The sequence below is a fragment of the Lathyrus oleraceus genome, chromosome 2 (assembly GCF_024323335.1).
Source record: "Lathyrus oleraceus cultivar Zhongwan6 chromosome 2, CAAS_Psat_ZW6_1.0, whole genome shotgun sequence".
Taxonomy (NCBI): Eukaryota; Viridiplantae; Streptophyta; class Magnoliopsida; order Fabales; family Fabaceae; genus Lathyrus; species Lathyrus oleraceus.
The window spans coordinates 35,431,126-35,454,063 of record NC_066580.1 but is presented as its reverse complement, the minus strand read 5'-3'; the positions used below and the strand labels follow the sequence as shown (position 1 = coordinate 35,454,063).

The 22,938-nt window shown below is 34.7% G+C and overlaps 1 protein-coding gene across 1 annotated transcript; it reads right to left on the bottom strand.

Moving 5' to 3' along the window:
* Positions 1-10,471: 10,471 nt before the first annotated feature.
* Positions 10,472-11,966, bottom strand: LOC127117901 (putative pectinesterase 10). Its single transcript, XM_051048028.1, has 5 exons — positions 11,700-11,966; positions 11,421-11,571; positions 11,153-11,341; positions 10,840-11,081; positions 10,472-10,697 (listed from the first exon to the last, which is right to left on the bottom strand). The coding sequence occupies exons 1-5, from the start codon at positions 11,954-11,956 to the stop codon at positions 10,529-10,531; spliced, it is 1,008 nt and encodes a 335-aa protein (XP_050903985.1). The 5' UTR covers positions 11,957-11,966; the 3' UTR covers positions 10,472-10,528.
* Between the last annotated feature and the right edge of the window lie 10,972 nt (positions 11,967-22,938).

Genomic DNA, 22,938 nt, shown 5'->3' with positions numbered 1-22,938 from the left:
CTATGTTGATCAGACGTTTGAAAAAAGGCGCAATGATCACGTTGACGTCAGCAATTGGATTTTTGAATAAGTGTCGAAAATCATTTCAAAAATGAAACTTTTCTCCTTATGACTAAAAGAAAAGTCAAAACATGATATTTTGTGGGGAAATTTGTTACCTCAAATTTTCAACACAAGCCTTGATTGTAGGGATTTGGAAATTCTTGAAGACTCTAATGATTTGTGAAATTCTGGTATCAGATATGAGATGTCGAAGGTAATATCACGACACTAATATCTGAATAATACAAACATGATAAAGATAAAGAACAGTAATGCAAGAGACACAAGCAATTGTTAACCCAGTTCGGTGCAACTCACCTATGTCTGGGGGCTACCAAGCCAGGAAGGAAATCCACTAAATAGAATCAGTTCAAAGACTCTCAGTAAACTACACAAGTTACAGTCCTTTTCACCTAATCATTACCCGTATGACTTCTACCTAAAAACTCTTAGATATGAGATCCCATCTCACTCCCCCTCAATCACACCAGTGATATTAAACAAGAATTACTTATAAAAAGAAGACACTCTTCAAAGACACACACTTGATCTTACTTAGCAGCTTCAATCAAGTAGACACACACTCATGCTTAAAAGCTTTGAGTGACAAATTATAACTCAAAAATCAGACCAATTCAATCATCTATGGATGAATTGAATGGCTTACAACTCACACGACCACACAAGACTTAAACCCTTATTCTCTCTCAATATTTCGCTCTGTATTTCTTATGTATCAAATCAGGTTTTCCATGTCCTTTTTATAGAAGCATTCAGCTGGGCTTGGACATCATAAAACCCTAAAACTATTTTCCATTCAAATCTTCTTATGACAGTTGGTTAGATATCTTTGGAAAATAAGTTAAATCACGTTGTAGTCATTGATTGATAGCGTTTGCAATTAACTCATCAATCAAACATATATTGCCATTAAAAGCGCAATACCACATAACATTCAGACTGGATGTTCTGTGTACAGATGTCTTGACATCGGGTTTGACATCCTGGAACAATCCTGCATAATTCCTTTTTAAATATCCAGCAGGTACATTATATCATATGTCATGACATCGGGTATGACATCCTGAAACAATCCTGCATAATTATATTTTAAACCTCCAGCAGGTACAAGATATCTTATGTTAAGACATCATATGTAACATCTTGTGAACACTCTTTATTTACCAAAATTGCTGCCAACACTTAGAACCAACAAACTCCCCCTTTGGCAAATTTTGGCTAAAACATATATCAGTCCATTTTGTTCACAAGAAAAAAACATCAGTAGTTAAACAGCATAACATTGTTTAAGCAACAGCAGAAGCAAACAGAATTACTAGCTATAATAGCAACTAGTAAAACACACATACAAAACATGGGTACTTCTTCTCCCCCTAAGTCTGTTCAATACAAACATCTCCTTTAGCACCTGTAACATTCAAAATATCCTTCTAACATCTCCTTCAACATCTGTAACATTCAGCATCACATTCTGACATCTCCTTCAACATCACAGAACAAAACATCATATAACCTTCATTCTGTTCAACATCATCAGCTGTCATCATCAGCACATAATAACTGCAGCTCTCCACAACTCCACACAACTGCAGTTCTCCACATAATAACTTCTCCCCCTTTTTAGTCAAAATAGACCAAAATGACCAATTAGACAAAATAAATGTCAATCAGTCCTGCAGAGAATGTCACAAGAGATGTTATAACATATAAAATGTTAAAACATAAATGTCAGGTGGTACAAACCATAATTATACACAGCTGCAATAGCTGAGATAATCAGAAATCCAAGGAACTCATAAAGAGCCCAAATATTACATCATGGCATCAGAAAGGACTGCCAAAAATTACAAACATTAACCAGAAAAACAACAAAACATCTAAGCTTCCAAAACATCCCAAACAACATCCAGAACAGCATCCATAACACACAGTCTTCATAACAGAGGGACCATCACAACTTAGTCTGAGGAAGTAGCATCTTCTTCACCTTCAGATTCAGAACTTCCACTAGATTGATCTTGAGAATTGGACCTCTCACTTGAGGTATGGGCATCTGACTCCTTGGCTTCACCAACCTTATCCATCTCTTCCTTCTCCAAGCTACTAATGAGAACCTCTAAAGCCTCTTTCCTATCCTTGGCAACCCTAATCTCAGTTTCCAGCTCCTTACAAGTTTCCTTTAATTGAGCAATCAAGCCACCTTGAGAGGCTGGCTCCTTCCTCGCAGATGTCATGACAATATCATTGACATGGCTTCCTTCAAATAACTTGTAGTGAATGGACAATGGAGGCTTCCTTCTGCTGGGAATATCACTGGTGTTTAGAGTACCAGGTTGCTGGCTTAAAATAATTCCACAAATGATAGAGGGAAAGGCAATAGGCAGCTTTACTACATTAGTGGAGGCATGTCTAACAATTTGTTCAAACATGAACCTTCCAAAATCAAAGTTGAGCCTGGTTCCAATAGCATAGATTATTCTTCCAAGACCATTAGAGATAGTTGAGATATGGTTTGTTGGCACCCAGTTGGTTGAACCAATCTTATGCAAGATGGCATATTTAACAGTTAGTTTGCCAACTGATAGATGCTTTTTGCTTGGCCATTCCTTGACTTAGCCAGCAATGATTGTCCTACAGACTTCATTGTCTGTAGCCTCTAACTCCACACCTCCTTCAGTTCCTCTCCCTAGGAACTTATTGATTATAGTTGGGGAGAACCTTACACATTTTCCTCTCACAAACACCTTGCAAAATTCCTTGCTATTCTTGTCAGAAATATCCTCTGGGATATTCACCACAAACTCCTTCACTAACCCTTCAAAACATTGGGGCAAAGCAACAACTATTTTCATTAAGCCTGCAGATTTGATCAACTCCATAACTTCCTTCACTTCCACAACATCTTTCCCAAGTTCCCTCTCCACAGCAACTCTCCTTTGTATAACAAACTCCCATTTAGCAGCACCATCTTCCAGATGGAAGGAAATGTTGTCCAAATGCACAGCTGCAACCTTGGCTGAAGACTTTTTAACAGTCTGCCTTTTAGTAGGAGAGATGTCTAGGACATCGTCTTCGACATCATCTTCAGAGTTAGAACTCTCTCTGACCTTCCTCTTCTTGACCTCTACTTTACTCCATGATTTGGAGGGTCCTACACCAGCAACCTTCTTACCTGTTCTGGCTGTCAACATCTCAGCCACAGTTTTCCCTTTCCTGGTCTTCAGTTTCTTTGCAACACTTGGTTTCGCGTGATGGACCAAGGTGTCATCTTCCTCTTATGAACTCTCTTCCTTTAAATCAATAACCTTCTCAGCAGTTTCATGAGACACATCTACTGGTTTCTTACTAGGCAAGGTTTTACCTAGAGAGCATAGTCCCTCAGCAACCATGTCTTTCTCTGATCTAGATGAATCATCATCTTTCCCAGTTTGGGGTTCCACCTCTGGTGAGGGGTCCCTTCTAGACAGAGGGGTCGAAACACCCTTGACTGCATGCCCTTCGTTTAGAATCCTAGTTACCATGTTCCAAATGACACGATCTGTATAGTGCATGTCATCCTTAGGAGGAGGGTTATCAGGAATGTTACCTTGATTGTTTCTAGTCGTGGAAGAAGGGCCAGGGGCGTCGCCTGGAATTACAGAAAGAGGAATAACCTCCAAAATATCTTCATCCAGAAACTCCATGGAGGGAGTCCTTGCTTTGTGAGTGGGTTTTGATCCAGAGGATGAGGGATGTTGTGACATTTTGTTGAACTTTTGAAAAAAATCTTGTTGCCCTAGCAGAGGTTGTCTGAGAAGTTGGATGAAGATGGAAATGGTTGTGTTGAGGTAGCGTGTGGAAATGGTATAGATACTAGTTCCAATACTAGGTAATGATTTACCATAAATGAGGCACTTTCTTTTAAGTGGGCAGACAATATTTTTATTACCTTTTCCACTCCACTTTAATTGCTATAACTTCTCATGAATACAAATCCCCAATTTCCCTCTTAAACATTCAAACTGATTAGCATCCCAAGCCTTTGTAAATTTGTCAACTAATTGCATTTCATGCTTCAGTGCTATGATTTTCTCTTCCACAACTTCTCTAATGAAGTGTTGACAAATATCAATGTGCTTAGTCTTGCTGTGCTGAATAGGATTTTTGGAAATAGTTATAGCACTCAGGTTGTCATAGTACAATGTCATGACATCTTCTGTGACATTGTATTCAGTCAACATTTGTTTCAACCAACCTTGTTGAGAACAGCTACTTCCAGCTGGTATGTATTCAGCTTGATATATAGCACAAACACCATTTTCATCTTTCAAATGTGTAGGAGCGGGTGTCCTTTTATGATCTGCATTCTCCATGCCAACCTTCTTAACCTTGTTCTTGGCATATTTTCTTTGAGATAGAAAAATAGATTCTTCTATCTGCTGGACTGTAGCCCAAGTCCAACAAGGCTCATCTCAACCTTAGACTGTATTTGTCTAACAACATGTTCTACCATCTGATCTGACCTCCCACCAAACCCAATATTATCCATATCTATTTGAGCCACCATGAGCTTTCCTCCTTCATTTTTCACAGATAGGGTCTTGTCAATACCTCCCTTCTTGTAGCCATTGTTAGTGAGGAACACTATGAGTCTCACATACCAAGCCCTAGGATCTTGCTTCACACCATAGAGGGATTTCTTCAATTTGTACACATGCTTTGGAAGGTTTGAATCTGTGAGTCCTTTAGGCTTTTCAACATATACCTCCTCTTTCAAGTAGCGATTCAAGAAGGCCTTCATTTGGAACAGTTTGAACCTCAAAATACATGCCCCTCCATACAATAATCTAATGGACTCAGGTCCAGCTATGACATTTGTTCTTTCAGGTTTGGGAACCCGTTCCCATACTTCATTCCTCTTGAATTAACTTAACTCCTTCTGTATGGCATTGATCTAGAACTCATCAGTCACAACTTCCTTGACATTCTTAGGCTTAATCTTAGACACAAAGCAGCAATGTGAGATCACTTCCCTTGATCTAGTTGTGACCCTTTCATTTGGATCTCTCTTAATGATATATTTGGTATGATCCTTCTGAACTCTGATGGAGGGTCCCTTGTTGATTTTGTCAGGTTCATCTTAAGGAGGTTCATTCTCCTTGTCTGAGAAATCAGCTGGGGAATCATTCAGAGATGTCTCAACATCGTCTGTGACATTAGCCTGTTGGTCATCAACCATAACAGTAAGAGATACCATCACTGTAACCCAGAAATAATCCTTCATTACTTTTGGGATTCATCTTCCTTCTTTGTTCACTTCTAATTTTGATAACTTGACTTTCCTTTTCTCCTTGAAGTTTTAGACAAAGTTTTTTGAAGACTTCAAACACATCATATTTGTCTCTTATAAAATTGATCCAGGTGTATCTGGAGAAATCATCCATCACTACATATGCATACTTCTTCCCACCAAGGCTTTCCACCTGCATGGGTCCCATTAAATCCATATGGAGGAGTTCCAAAACTTTAGAAGTGATGTCATGTTTGAGTTTCTAGTGTGACATCCTTGTCTGACATTCCCCACAGAGTTTTCTTTCATCAATCTTCAAGTTGGGAATTCCTTTAACAGCTTCAACAAATATAATCCTTTTCATACCTTTAAGATGCAGATGGCTTAATCTTTGATGCCATGTCTTTACTTCTTCTTCTTTGACTAAGGTACACATGGAAGAATAACCAATTTCTTGAGCACTCCACATGTAACAGTTGTCTTTAGATCTGACTCCTTTCATGATCACTTCACTTTCTTTGTTAGTAATTAGACATTCAGTTTTAGTGAAGATAACATTTAGACCTTGGTCACACAGTTGACTGATGCTTATTAGATTTGCAGTCAAGCCCTTAACAAGTAGGACATTGTCAAGATCAGGAATTCCAGGGCAATCAAGCTTACCAATCCCCTTGATTTCACCCTTTGCTCCATCACCAAAGGTTACATAGCTTGTGGCATGAGGATGAAGACCAATTAGCAGGTTTTTGTTTCCAGTCATGTGTCTGGAGCACCCACTGTCAAAATACCACTCTTCTTTGGCTGAAACTCTGAAGGAAGTGTGAGCTATTAGACTTGTAACATTAGTCTTATGAACCCATTGCTTTTTATTGACAGGCCTGTGATGTTTGGGTCTAGGTTGATGGTGAGTCTGATGATGAACATGGCTAGGATAACCATACAGCTTATAGCAGAAGGGCTTTATATGGTCAAACTTTCCACAGTAATGGCATCTCCATCTTTGGTGTTTCCCTTTCTGCTGTCTTCTTTTACGATGTTGTGACATATGCTGTGACATCTCAAGTTTGTTTTTAATATGGCTGCACTTAGGTTTAGATTTAGGTTTGCCACCAGTGTAACTGCACTCAGGCTTAGATTCATTGAACCCAATGCCAGATTTGTCTCCTGTTATTTGTCCAGTCTGGAGAATCTTGTCTAAGGAGTCAGATCCATTGTTTAACATTCTTACATACTTGGTCATCTCTTCTAGTTTAGAATTCAAGAAAACAACTTCAGTCTTTAACTTGGAGATGGTTTCCACATGTTCTGCCTTTTCATTCTCCAGTTGTGCTATCACTTTCTTCTGGCTATCAACTTGTTGACTCTCATCTAGTTTGGCATTCAGTAACACTACTTCAGTTTTTAATTTAGAGATGGTTTCCAAGTGTTCTACCTTTTCATTCTCCAGTTGAGTTATCACCTTCTTCTGGTTTTCAACCTGTTTACACACTTATGCACTTCTGTGACACAACTTTCTGTAGGTAGTGGCCAACTCTTCAAAGGTTACTTCATCATCACTTGAGTCTTCATCAGAACCCCATCTTCCAGTCAAGGCAGTCACCAGATTTGCAGATTCTTCTGTTTCACTTTCATCAGACCAAGTGGCAGCAAGACTCCTCTTTTGTTTCTTGAGGTAGGTTCCACATTCAGTTCTATTGTGTCCATACCCATCACATTCATGGCACTGAACTCCTTTTCCTTCATTGGGCTTTTCATCTGACCTTGTTCTTCTTCCAGCATTGTTGGATTTACTGATGTCAGATGAGATGTTCTTGACATTTGCCTTGGATCTTACATCCATATTTTTCAGAAGTCTGTTGAACTGTCTTCCCAGCATTGCTACATCATTTTCCAGGTCTTCATCAACATCCTGACCACTTTCCTCCTATCCCTCCTCAGTGTTTGACATGAAGGCTATGCTTTTGGCTTTCTTTTCAGATCCATCACACATTCCCATCTCAAATGTTTGGAGGGAACCAATTAGTTCATCAACTCTCATATTGGAGATGTCTTGAGACTCTTCTATGGCTGTCACCTTCATAGCAAATCTCTTAGGGAGTGACCTGAGTATTTTCCTTACTAATTTTTCATCTGACATCTTCTCTCCCAGGGCTCCTGAGGCATTAGCAATTTCAAGGATACTCATATGAAATTCATGAATATTTTCATCTTCTTTCATCCTTAAATTTTCAAACTTGGTGGTGAGCAGCTGCAGTCTAGACATCTTCACTCTAGAGGTGCCTTCATGAGGGGTTTTGAGAATGTCCCAAGCATCTTTAGCCACCTCATAGTTGTTTATCAATCTGAAGATATTCTTGTCTACTCCATTGAATATAGCATTCAATGCTTTAGAATTTCCAAGGGCTAGATCATCCTCCTCCTTGGTCCATTGTTCTTCAGGCTTTTTATCAGTTGTAGCTTCTCCTTCCTTAGCAACTACTGGATGTTCCCAGCCTGTTAAAACAGCCTTCCAAGCCTTATTATCTAGAGATTTTAGGAAGGCTACCATTCGAGGTTTCCAGTAGTCATAGTTGGATCCATCCAAAATAGGTGGCCTGTGAACAGATCCTCCATCTCTCTCCATAGTACCAGAAAGTATCGTCCCTAGATCTCACCCAGAACTAGAGCAGGATGTCTGCTCTGATACCAACTGAAATTCTGGTATCAGATATGAGATGTCGAAGATAATGTCACGACACTAATATCTGAATAATACAAACAGGATAAAGATAAAGAACAGTAATGCAAGAGACACAAGCAATTGTTAACCCAGTTCGGTGCAACTCACCTACGTCTGGGGGCTACCAAGCCAGGAAGGAAATCACTAAATAGAATCAGTTCAAAGACTCTCAGTAAACTACACAAGTTACAGTCCTTTTCACCTAATCTCTACCCGTATGACTTCTACCTAAGAACTCTTAGATATGAGATCCCATCTCACTCCCCCTCATTTACACCAGTGATATTAAACAAGAATTACTTATGAAAAAAAGACACTCTTCAAAGACACACACTTGATCTTACTTAGCAGCTTCAATCAAGTAGACACACACTCATGCTTAAAAGCTTTGAGTGACAAATTATAACTCAAAAATCAGACCAATTCAATCATCTATGGATGAATTGAATGACTTACAATTCACACGACCACACAAGACTTAAACCCTTATTCTCTCTCAATATTTTGCTCTGTATTTCTTGTGTATCAAATCAGGTTTTCCATGTCCTTTTTATAGAAGCATTCAGCTGGGCTTGGACATCATAAAACCCTAAAACTATTTTCCATTCAAACTCTTATGACAGTTGGTTAGATCTCTTTGGAAAATAAGTTAAATCACGTTGTAATCATTGATTGATAGCGTTTGCAACTAACTCATCAATCAAACATAGATTGCCATTAAAAGCGCAATAACACATAACATTCAGACTGAATATTCTGTGTACAGATGTCATGACATCGGGTCTAACATCCTGGAACAATCCTGCATAATTCCTTTTTAAATATCCAGCAGGTACATTATATCAGATGTCATGACATCGGGTATGACATCCTGAAACAATCCTGCATAATTATATTTTAAACCTCCAGTAGGTACAAGATATCTTATGTTAAGACATCATATGTAACATCTTGTGAACACTCTTTGTTTTACCAAAATTACTGCCAACACTTAGAACCAACAATTTGGGTTTTACTTAGGTCGGAATGGTCATTCGACCATGAGATCAAGTATGCATTTTCGGAAAATTGGTCTCGTTGAATGATGTTGGTGACTTTGGTTGAGTTTCTAAACAGTTAAAGATCAGAGATTTTTTAGTCTTTTGGACTTAGTGAATTCCAAGTTTTTCAATATGATGTTACTCTTCACACAGTCGAACGAGGCGCAAGCGAATAAGACCAAACGATTATGATAGCACTAGTATATAAGTATTGTTTACTTGTAGTTTTAGGGATTCACAATTTTACACAAAATCTAACAACTTGAAGTATCCAAGTGTTTAATGAGAAAAAAGTGTTCTGAAAATGTATATATTTGTGCTTCACTTTATGAATTAATCTTTACTTTCAAGTAATTTACTGCTTTTGAAGTTATTTTTAAATCTTTTACTTTCGACTTTAAATGTCAAACATGTTTCAAACTCATAATTTTTGCACAATATTTTCTGAGATTTTTTCGAGTTTAATCCCTTAAGTAAAATCAAACTTATTCTTATTTACTAAATTTCAAAATAAACAGTGACATAGAAAAACAATGTCAAAAAACAAATAGACGACCATGCATAATGGTTAGCGGTAATAATGTTTTGAGAAGAAGAAGAGAGACGAGGAGAAAAAGGTAGGAAAATAAAAGAAGGGATCAATTATCTCTTATGATGAATTGCTTACTTATGCAGGGACGAAGCGAAGCTGCTTGGGAGAAAGGGTGGGCCTATGTCCCCTCTTTAGTTATAACTATTTTTTTTTAGTATTATTTACAATATATTTGTATATCAAATGTATTGAAAATTAGAAAATATATTAAAGAAAATAAATATTTTTAATAAAACAATAAGTCATTTGTCTCTTTGTTATTGGTTTTTTATTTATTGGTGATCTTTTAAAAGCTAATTTTAATTAAATCTTTACGAATTTTATTATTTATTTTATCATTGTAAAAGAGTCAAAATATAGTGTTATTTTATTGAATTTGAGATTATGTTAATGACAGAAATTGTTTTGTTAGAGTTTTGTAATGCTTGTTTGAAATTGTTGTTTTTCTATCAATTTTATAGTATAGTATGAAATGTGTATAAATGTAATTTTAATTGTGTATTTAAAAAATATATATTTTGTAGTAATAAGCAATAGAAAAGAAATTCAAAAAATTCCTAATCTTCGAACACTTGATGAATGTGAAAACATTAAATTGGGGACAATATATGAATTTTTGCTTTTTAGAGTTTGAATTAACTTTTTAATAACCTAATTATTTAAAATTTCTGACTCCGTCCACATACGTATAGAATCTCTGAATCTACCTTGATATTTTGACAATGTTGTGAGTTGAATTCTCATAATGATGTGAACTGATATCAAAAAGCTAATATTCAAAAAGAATGTATCAAAATAGATCCTTTATTCATATCAATATCTCATTATATCAAGTGGAAAGTAAATTACATAGAAATAGGTGGTAAGTTGGAAAGCCATCCATCTTGATTTATGAAAGATTGTAAAGAATATTCATTTATATTTATTTCATTAGGTTTCTTCTCCCATTTCACACGTCCTTGAGTATTGGCTCCTGGTCCCGTACAATCAACTTCCGCATAAACAAAGTTGTTTCTGCATCATTTTATTTATCACAAAGTTACAACACATAATCAAAAGATTGTCTATTAACAAAAAGACAGATTCTCTATCGCATATATTTAGATTAGTCGTAGTTTAATCATGATTAACTACAATTTCAATCGATAAAACTTACTCATGGCCTTTATATTTCCAAGGGTCCCAACCCAAGGGAAGTACGACAGAAGAAATGTCAGTTTTCCAAAATATAACTCTTGAATAAGGACCATATGCTCTTCCTAAAAGAACTTTACCAACTCCAATAATTTTCCCTCCATAAAAAACAAAACCAACTTGATCATTTGACGAATTCCTACGTTGCGCTGTGATAAAACCGGTAGGTTTAGAAACATCTTGTCTTGCGTCTATGACACAATTCTAAAACAAAATACATCAATTATTCAATATATCAAAAAAAAAATAAAGATTAAAGTGAGCATTATTAATACCTCGAAAAAAGATCGACTTTCACCCCAAATAAAATCAACTTCACCTCGAATATAACAATTCTTATAGTAATGAATCCCTGACGCATCAAATAAAGTATCTTGATAACCCAAAAAATTACAATTGAAGATAGCTACTTTATCACCATTAAACTTAGCAGCTACTGCAGGTCCTTTAGTTCCATATGTGTTCTGCAATAATATTAATATTAATAAAATTATTTTAAAACATTTACTTTGTGAGATGAAGAAAAAAATAATTATTTTTTACCTCAAATGTAATACCACTAAAAACCATATTAGGTGGTTTGGAAAAGAATGCAAATGTTGCTTTGCTATCACCATAGGTGATTTTTGTTGTTCTTCTATCAGATCCTTCTAAAATGATGCATGGCTTGCCATCAGGAATATAAATACTTTCTCTACACAACCAAAAAATCTAGCATGAGAAAATGTATATATATTTAGATATTAATAGTTTGATTTTTTTATTTTTTTTTACTTTGTAAAATTTCATTTTATGTGAAATTAATAAGTGACAAAAACTTACACATATGTTCCAGGATTTATGTGAATTTTAATCCATCGATCATTGTTCATCTTAACAGAATCAATGGCAGGTTGAATATTTTTGAATGCTCCTTTTCCTTGTTGGTCAACAATAATGGTTTGAGCAATTTGTTTTCCACCACAATCAATGGCTCTACCAAAACAAAAACAACAACCAATAAGTATGATCAAATGGAAAAACATTGGTCTAGGAGGCAATCCCATTGTAATTGAGTTGTGTAGAGCAAATAGTGTCATTGGAACAAGCTTTTCCCTCACATAAATACACTTGGAAAATGTAAGGATATATATTATTTAATCTTTTATAGAAAATAAAAAGTAACAATAATAATAATAGTAATAATAACATCATGTTGACTATTAGTATTAAAAAAAGTTTTTATTGAGGATATAAATATAGATATTTAAAAAGTTTGAATTTTTAAAAAAGTAAAAAACAATATTATATAATTTATTTATTATTTAATTTGAATATTAAACATCAAATTCATTTTTTAAAAAATACTCCTGTTAATTTAGTCAAAAATAATAATAATACTTTTAAAAAGCATACTTTTTAAAATAAATTAACTATATTATAAAAATGGAAAAATATAAAAAATAAAAGAGATAGGTCTCAACTCTGAACCAAATCAAGCAAGTTTTAAAAGGTATTTCTAGAATATTTAATTTGATATTTATTTGTGATTTATTGCTTAATGAAGTGTTTATTGAAATTGTTTTACTAAGACTATTAAAAAAATTTGAAGAAAAAAAAACTTCTTAAATACCCAACAATTTTTTTGTGTGATTCGGTTGTCTTTTTACCTCATATACATTTTCTTTACTTTTAGCCTTCAGGTCCAATGATCTTCCCCTGTTCCTATGGGAGTGGAGAATAGACTCGGTCTTTTTTAAATTAAATAGATTTAGATTTTGTTATAAGTTTATTTAGTTAAAAGACTAGACCACCTAGCATAAAAAATCTTTTAAATATTAAATTATTTAAATAAATACAAATAATTTTTTATTATATTATATTTTATATTTTAAATTAAAACACAAAAAATAAAGTTTAGTTATTCAAAATAATTTATAAAAATAAGTTAAAAATAAAGGTAATGCTAATTTGTGTCATAAGGACACAAGATAAGAAACTCATTTATAGAATGTTTATATTGGAAAAAACAATAAAAAATTAATTTTATATTTTTATTAAAATTAATGCACAATTTTCAACACAACATTACTTTCTTTAATTATTAACTTGTGCCCCTAGGACACAAGTTAGCATTACCCTAAAAATAATTTATGAACAATGTTATAAGTTCTCTTAAATAAATAGTATCACAAAATTTATGTTACTAGGAAAATTCAAATAAATCATGCAACTAAATATTTAATCTCATTAATATTTTAATTTATTAGTCTATTTAAATATAAGTTGAATTTTTTTATTTATATATGTTTAAATGAAATAGACTTTTAAGAATGCTAATAGATCAATCAAACTTTCGAAAATGTCTGACTCGAGACTAAAAAATAAGTATATGTCAGGCTTAAGGCTAAGTATATGATAATAAATGTATGATAGGCTTTTTGAAAAATAATTTTTTTTCCTTTTTTAACAGTTAAGCGGATAAAAACATATACATATAATGTAAAAGTGTTATAATACTTTTATAAAAAAAATTATGTTGACTTCTTAACTACTTCTTCTCAGTGCCTAATATGTCTCGCATATTCTGATTCTCGTACTCTTGCAACTTCACTATAATTTTGTCTCTATCGATCTATGACAGGAGGCAAAGGAAAATTGTCTCCATCGATCTGCACCAAATGATTGTTGTTAACAAAACCTACTGCAATCATTTTGTGTCTATTTGACGTTTTGCATGAAGCTATCACTAATGGAAAGAATGTGATGTTAAAATTAGTGGACAATGATACGAGTATAAAAATGTATTTAGAAGCAATAGGGTAAATCCATATCAGGAATCGTCATCCATTATTCACGACCCTGCACACCAAAGTCATCAACCTGCAATGCACTCCTAATTTTCGACACTGTGTCATAGAACAAATTGAAATACAGTTGATGGTATTGATAAACTCAAGTATCTAACTGCATCTGAATCAAAGGTCAGTACTTTTCGCCCCATCTAAGTAAAATTGCAATAACACAAAAACCACAATTTTCATCGTCAACAACATCAACAATGTCATCAATGTACTGATATAAGAAAACGGGAAAATGAGACAAATATTTTATTTTTAAAAACACGTTACACAATTGTCTTTCAGTTGATTTTCTACATGATCTCTTTGTACTCTAACTTCCCACGAATTGGTTTTGTACTCTGTCCTTCAGTCTAACTGATAGGCTCTCCTTGTATTTTATATTTGCAAGGTCACATGCACAAGGTAACCCATGGGTTATTTTAATGAAGCAACCACATGCTATTTTGTCACAACCAATGAATTGTATCCTTTCTAACTCCTTTCCAGTATGTTGTATACACTGTCTTGAAACAAAGTCGTGCAATCTGGAGTAAAATGGAATGTTATATTGATGTTCAATGTTGCATATACTTTTCTGAAATGGCACTCTAATTGAACCTAATTGCAGCTTCAACATGATGTTAACAACATCTTAACTTCTACGTAAATTTCCCTGCTATTTGCCAATATATTTTTTAGTCTCCAATGAGCAGACTCAATCCTAAAAAATATAAACATAACAAAATATCATTATTTGATAACTACTAATGTAACTATATTCATATTAACATTAATGTACATGTTGGTTGTTATGTTCCATATATGAGTGACTCTATTAGTCCAAGCAATACCAAATCTTTCTTTATAGGGTGTCAACCAAGTTTCATGCACATACTGAACAAATTTTGGAATATCACTACATATGTCATACCCCAATTTTGTCCGGACATTTTACTATTATATGGATTTTAGTTGCATTCTATCTCGAATAAATGAGATAGTCTATTTGGTTGTTAAGTGAAAATTCAAGGAGGTACAATTACAAGGTCTCGCTCGGGTTTGAGTTTCCCTAAAATCAGTTCAACAACAATATCCCACATTTTCCATTTTTTAGAGTTTTTTCTCTTTTTCGTTTTAGCTTTATTATATTCAAACAAAATTGTATTTTTTATTTTTTATTTTCATTTTTTTATTAACCAACTTTTTTAATAATTATTATTTTATTTATTTTTATGCATTTTCATCCAGAATTTAAAAATTAAAAATTAGAATAAAAAAAATATTTATCATGATTATCTTATTTTAAATTTATTATTATTATGCTATTTAAACCAAATTATCCAAAAACCACAAAATATTATTATTAGTTATCATTACTATTCAAAAAATTAAAATCTTGGTTCTTATTTATTTCTATTAAGTTACTATTAGTTAGATGATTATTAGAAAACGCCAAAAATATTATGTTTGATCATTGCTAATTATATTTTAAAAATAAAAATAAAAATAAAAATCTATTATTTAGTATTTAGAAAATTATTAGATCTCACCTTTTCTTTTAATTTTATTTTTCTTTTTATTATTTCTTTTCTTTTCTATTCTACCTTTTCATTTCTATTTTTGTTTTTAGCATTATTATTCTCTAGTTATCATTATTACTTCTTTCCTTATTATTGATGTTTTTTAAAATAATTATTAGTGAAATATTATAAATTGTAATTATTCGAGAAAAAAAATGTATGTGTGGTGAAACACGGTTTTTTAAAAGAAAATCAAATGGAAATTGAATATGGGCCAAAATAAATATTCCAAATTAAATTCTCATTTAAAACAAATTTGATTCTCATTCAATCATTTCCAAAATAAAATAGGTAAAACTCACAACTTTAAACAAAAATCATTAACCTTGATTTCAAAGATATCTCGGCTATCACTATAAATTAGGATGAAGTACACAGATAAAAAATATGAAAAAATAGACAATTCTATCACTTTTGTAAAAGTTTAAAAACCCCAAACATTTGAACAATTGCTTTCGCACAGAAAACAATTCTCATCCGATCCTAAACCTCTTCCCGAAAGCTTTGTCACTAGCATCCACAACTCACTGTAGCAGAAAAGAAAGAGGCGAAAGCAGAATCAAAAAAAGGTACTCTCACCTTAAGGTTAGTTTCCAACCATTTTCTTCAATATTGACTGCTTATGTGTATGTTGCATGTATATAGTATGAATTTGTCCATAAAATTCCTGTTGTTCTTGAGGTGGTATGTGTTTATGCACGGTGCTATTTACTAAATTGTGCAACTCTTGGAAAATTTCAAAACTAAATAAAAACTAAACAAAGTGGTAAAATATATTTTCAACCTAAAACTCTTTTATTTTAATAATGTCTTTTATTTAGATGATTAATTTATATTTAGATAGTGTTAGCTGGCCAATTTCGGCCAGAGAAGAAAGTTAGTTCGACTAAGGAACCTGTCGGTGCATCCTTGACAGGATGGTGTGTTGGTGTAAGCCCTAGAGGTCAATACTTTTGGTACTTGTATCGAATTATTTATTAATAGTAAAAGGTTTTTTCTTTATTATGTTTGTTTAATAAAGTCCATAGAATAGCTAGTTTGTTTAATGTATCAAGTGTGACTTAATCATGAGATCCCATTAAACATAAGGATACTATTCTTAAAGTATCCGTAGTCGAGCTTTGTTGTGAAGTGGGATAACATTCATTAAGACTATTATGTATATAGACTGATGATCACATCTCATGGATCATGGATAAGGAGTTATCAAGTCTTAAACATAGGTATGAATATTAGGAGTAATATTTCTATTGGATTGACCCGCTATGAGAATACTATATAGAATATTATGAAAAGTGTCATAAATTATTCTGATGGTGATAGTGATGTATACCACCCTTCGACCTGAAACCACTATGGACCCTAGATGTAGAGTTGAGTGCCTTATTACTGATCAAACATTGTCCGTAACTGGATGACCATAAAGACAGTTGATGGGTACTCCACGAAGTATGCTGAGGGACATGAGTGACCTAGATGGAATTTGACCATCCTGCATAATAGGATAAATGTCTAAGGGCCCAATATTGAATTGGACAAGGATGACACGGTCTATGCTTTGTGTTTAATATAGACATAAGGGCAAAAGGGTAATTGTATACATAAGTATTATCACAAAAAGATTTATCAGATCACATGACATTTTCGTGTCTTGGGTAGCAGTGATGTGTTGCTAGATACCGCTCACTGTTTATTATGTTAAATATGTGATTTAATATAATTGCTAATGCCACGAAAACCTACAGGGTCACACACAAAAGGACAGATTGATGAGAGATAGAGTAAATAAGGAACACCGTAAGGTACGGTGCACTTAAGTGAATTGTAGGACATCGTAAGGTATGGTGCACTTAAGTAGAATACGAAATATGGTAAGGTACCACGCGCTTAAGTGATTTTGGTATATCATAAGATATGGGCCACATACACTTAAGTGGGCTTTTTAGCTTACAGCCCACACAAGTGGTTCTATAAATAGAACCCTTGTGCAGAAGCATTGGTGCAGATGAAAATTTCATTTTTCTCTCTCTCTCTCTTTCTCTCTCTCTCTCTCTCTCACACACACACACACACACACACTCAAAGCCTTCATTCGTAGCAGCTAACACTGAGACTGAAGGAATCCGTTCGTGTGGACTGAGTAGAGGCGTTGTCACCATTCAACGTTCGTGATAACTCCTTCGATCTGCATCAAGGATTTTAATCGCCACAAGAGGTAACGATTCTATCACTGATCGTTCCCATTCGTAGCGATACATCGATCGTCCATAGGTTACACAATTGAGATCGATAAAGTTATATATATGATATAAGTAATTATGATGCAAAATACAATATATATGATATAATGTTTCTCTTTCATTCATTCAAACACTTAATGATTGTTTTCCTTTTAGCGTTCAATGGTCATTTGCTTCGGAATCCGAAGAAAGTATCGTGAAGCAATGACGTGTTGATCAATCATATTGAATTAACAATCGAGGTGTGTTTGACGGTATGAAATTGATGCATTAGGGTTCATGATTGTACAAGGGTTGTGTTGTCAAAGAGTTATGCGATTAGGGTTGTGACTACGCAAGAGTTGTGCTTTAAAGTATCAAGTGTTGACGTGAAAATCGATGTCAATTTCAAATGAATTGTTCATTAAAATTTTGCATCGGGGCGCTGCTCCTGCAACCCTGCAGGGGGCGCTGCCCCCTTGACCCCCGTCTGAGGAACCCCCGGCTAACTCTACGTAGTGTGATCAGTCGCCGAAATTTAATTTGGGTTATTTAATTAACAGAATTTAAATTAATAATAATAATAATGTGTTTATTATTATTGTCTTGTGGTGATCAGTTATGGCCTTAGTTTTCCTTTATTTATTTTTTGGGATTTTAAAATACGATCTGCGTGTCGTGCCTCTCTTTTAATCTCTTAATGTAACTTCTTTTCTCATCTCACTCCATCGTATGTAAAATGAGTTTCTTTTATGTAATGTTATTATGAAGAAAGATAAGAATACAATATCAAAGGAGGACAACCTTGAAGATCTTGCTTGGAGAAGCTTATATTGTTATTAGGTTAGCTTAGGTTCTCTCATTGGCTTGGGAAAATAATTGCGCTAGGGGCCATAACTGTTTCATTTTGTATGTATGTTAATGCATGTGAATGTATGTTAATGCACGTGAGAGACGATTTATATGATAAATAAGCCGGTGTCAGAATTATTGCAAATTTCCTCAAATTAAATATTAAGTTTATGCTTTCCAAGTTTTAGCATTCATCAAGACTAGTATCGAATAATATAGGTTTCGCCTACGCAAGGTGCATGTTCTATATTAGTAAGGTGTGATGGGATAATTGTAATATCCAATTGCAAAAATAATGGGTCTAACTTAACTAAACAAATTATAATAAGATTATATACGTTTATAAGCAAGAGTTGGAAATGATCTATGTGATGGATTGGAATAAGGAGTTATTCACCCAACTAAAATATTCAAGATTTGTATTAGATACAATTGGAAGGAGTTCCTACCTAAATAACCTAGTTTTGTGTATTAGATACGATGCTCTATCAAGAGCAGGCAAGGCATGAAAGGTTTGAAGTTTCAAAAGCTCTTTTTCAAGGAAAGTTAGCTGAGGGAGCCCCTGTAGGTCCCCATGCGCTCAAGATGATTAGGTATGTGGAGAACCTTGAGAGGTTAGGTTTTCCCCTCGGAAAGGAACTTGCGACTGATTTGCTCTTGCAATCGTTGCCAGATAGATTCAGTCAATTTATCCTTAATTTCAATATGAATGATATGGACAAATCTCTTCCTGAACTGCTAGCCATATTAAGAACTACTGAGCAGAATCTGAAGTCAAAAGGAAAGTCCATTCTGATGATCGGAAATGGAAAGAGACAGAACAAAAGACCCACTAAGCAGGGTGATAAAGGGAAAGACAAGGAAGTTGTCAAACCCAAACCCACTTCTCTTGCTTTGAAGCCTAGTGGAGGCATAGCAAAGGAAGGCACTTGCTTCCATTGCGGTAAGACCGGACACTGGAAGAGAAACTGCCCAAAGTACCTGAAAGATAAGAAGAATGGGGTAAAGACTTCAACTTCAGGTATTTTTGTTATTTAAATTAATTTATTTACTTCTGCATCATGAGTATTAGATACTGGATGCAGTTCTCAAATTTGTACCAATGCACAGGGGCTAAAAAGGAGTAGAGATTTGGCAAAAGGTGAAGTTAACCTACGAGTTAGCAATGGAGCAAAGGTTGTTGCTTTAGCCGTAGGAACTTATGTATTGACTTTACCTAGTGGTTTAATAATTCAGTTAGAGAACTATTATTATGTACCTGCAATTAGCAGAAATATTATTTCCGTTTCTTATTTGGACAAGTTTGGTTTTTCATTTATAATAAAGAACAATTATTGCTCCAGTATTTGAATGATATATTCTATGCTACTGCATAAATGAACAATGAACTACATGTCCTTGATCTTGAAATTCCTATTTATAACATTAATACTAAAAGGATGAAACCTAACGAGTTAAATCCAACTTACCTTTGGCATTATCGATTAGGCCACATAAATGAGAAACACATCTCCAAACTCCATAAAGATGGACTCTTGGACTCTTTTGATTATGAATCATATGAGACATGCAGATCTTATTTAATAGGAAACATGACAAAGTCTCCATTCACAGGAAAAGGTGAAAGAGATAATGATCGTTTGGCCCTCATACATACTGATGTATGTGGATATTGAACATACCATCCAGAGGAGGTTTTCAGTACTTCATCATATTTACTGATGATTTCAGTAGATATGGTTATGTGTATTTAATGAAACACAAATCAGAGTCCTTTGAAAATTTCAAGGAATTCAAGAATGAAGTACAAAACCAAATAGGTAAGAATATTAAAACTCTTCGATCAGATCGAGGTGGTAAATATTTAAGCCTAGAGTTTGATGACCATCTGAAAGAGTGTGGGATTCTATCACAACTTACTCCTCCTAGAACACCCCAATGGAACAGTGTATCTGAGAGAAGAAATCGAACATTGTTAGACATAGTACGATCCATGATGAGTCACGCCGATCTTCCAAACTCCTTTTGGGGATATGCACTATTGACAACAGCTTACACACTTAACCGTGTTCCATCCAAAAAGGTTGAGAAGACACTATCTGAGATATGGAGTGGTAAGAAACCACATATGTCTTACATGAAGATTTGGGGTTGCGAGGTTTATATGAAACGACAAATTTCAACTAAGCTTGATCCCAAATATAACAAATTCTTATTTGTGGGGCATCCTAAAGAAACAAGAGGGTATTGCTTTTACAATCCTTATGAGGGCAAAGTGTTTGTCGCTCGAACTGGAGTTTTCCTAGAAAAGGATTTTATTCCCAAAGGAATCAGTGAGAGGAAAGTAGAGCTTGAAGAAATTCAAGAATCACAAAGCATTGATACACCTATGTAGGAATTAGAGCAGGAAACACAAGTAGTTGTGGAAGAGCAACCTGCTCAAGTAGAACAAGACCAGCGTAGGTCAAGCAGGATACATCACCTACCTGAGAGATATGGATATCTCATAACTTATCAAGGTGACGTATTACTCATGGATCAAGATGAGTTTATGGCCTACCAAGAGGCCATAACTGGTCCGGAGTCTGAGAAGTGGCTAGAAGGCATGCAATCTGAAATGGATTCCATATACACAAACCAGGTTTGGACCTTAGTAGAGCCTCCTGTAGGAGTTAACCCTATAGGATGCAAGTGGGTCTTCAAAAAGAAGACTGGCATGGATGGTAAGGTACATACCTATAAGACAAGACTGGTTGCAAAAGGATATAAGCAAATTCATGGGGTTGACTATGATGAAACCTTTTCACCAGTTGCAATGCTTAAATATGTTCGGATTTTACTTGTTGTCGCTGCATAACATGATTATGAAATATGGAGGATGGATGTCAAAACTGCTTTCCTTAATGGGAATCTTCTTGAGGGTGTGTACATGACACAGCCTGAAGGATTTGACATACCAGAAGAAGCCCAAAAGATATGTAAGTTACAAAGATCAGTCTATGGATTGAAGCAAGCTTCCAGAAGCTAGAATCTTTGTTTTGATGAAACAATAAAACAATATGGATTCATCAAGAATGAAGATGAGCCTTGTGTCTACAAGAAGGTTAGTTAGAGCATGATCGTCTTCCTGGTATTATATGTAGATGACATATTACTCATTGGGAACGATGTCCCTACCCTACAACAAGTAAAGTCTTGGTTGAGGATATGCTTTTCTATGAAGGACATGGGTGAAGCAGCCTATATATTAGGAATCAGGACTGTCATACGGTGAACTGACTTGGGGTGTTTTGCTTTTAATCGCAATGTCACGGATAGCAAGAGTCGCCACCGACTTTTCTTTTATCCAATAAGGAAAGGTGGAAAAGAACAGGAAAGACCTTAATTAGATTTTGGGTTCGGGAGGTACATTATACAAAGGGAAGGTGTTAGCACCCTTTGTATCCATGGTTATCCATGGGCTCTTAATTGCTTGATCACTTATGTTTATCTTGTCTGAAAAAGTGTGTGAGAGCTGTTTAGAAAATGTTTTGAAAAGAGGGTTTAACTTTGTAATGATTCTTGTACGAATGTATACAAAGTATTTATCTCGTTTAATTTTGAAAGCTGTTTAGAAAAATATAACTTGACAATGATTCTAGTACGAATGTATGCCAAGTGGTGATTTTCTAATGGAGGTTTTGAAGAGTGTGAGGTGTGAAAAGTAGTTTTAGTTGTGAGCAAGCATTTAGGAGTTATACCTACCCAAGGTCTTTAGGGGCATTTCCTATCCTTATGAGGGTAAAACTGTCCTTACTATTGAGAAGTAAGTAGTCTTGTCCTTTTGGATTTAAGGGTCATCGTAGGGTCATCGATTGGTCACTGAAGGCAACATTTGTAAGGATACCTTAGCATTCGAAGGGACGATCATCATTTAACCGTAGGCTACACCGAAGGGTCATCGAGGGACAAAATCATATATTCGAAGGCAACATCTGAGGGACTATGATTTATTTTATGATGATTTAATTGAAGGGTCTTGGCTAAGTATATCCCCACATTCGCGGGACATGACCATTATGCCGTAATATCGTAGGGCAACAAAGAGAGGTCCAAGATCACATATTCAAAGGCCGTATTTTACAATCACTTAGGTAATTAGGAGGAATCCCCACATTAAAATTAATACATTAAGATCAATTAAGCAATTTAGGGTGCATATTAAAATTAAGTAATTCAGAATCCATTTCCATAAGGGTATCCCACACATAAAGTGGAATACCTAGCCAGCCATTTCCTCGGGAATATATAAGCCTTTACACAATTCAGCACACGGGTTAGAGCATCGAGATAAAGTACAATTGAAAATTGCACCACAACACAACAGTCATAAAGTCAGGCCAAATAATGCAGAACTATAATGAATCTTGATTAGATGAACATAAGGCAGAACAGCAAAGAAACAAAACAGCCACTGTCCCGTTCGCTCCTGCTTCGCTTAGCGAAGGCTTAGCGAGGGCTCGCTCCAGGCTCGCTTAGCGATGTGCTAGCGAGCGGCGACGGGTTTTGAGTTTGACAGCAGCATGATCTCCGGAACCCTGAACTCTAT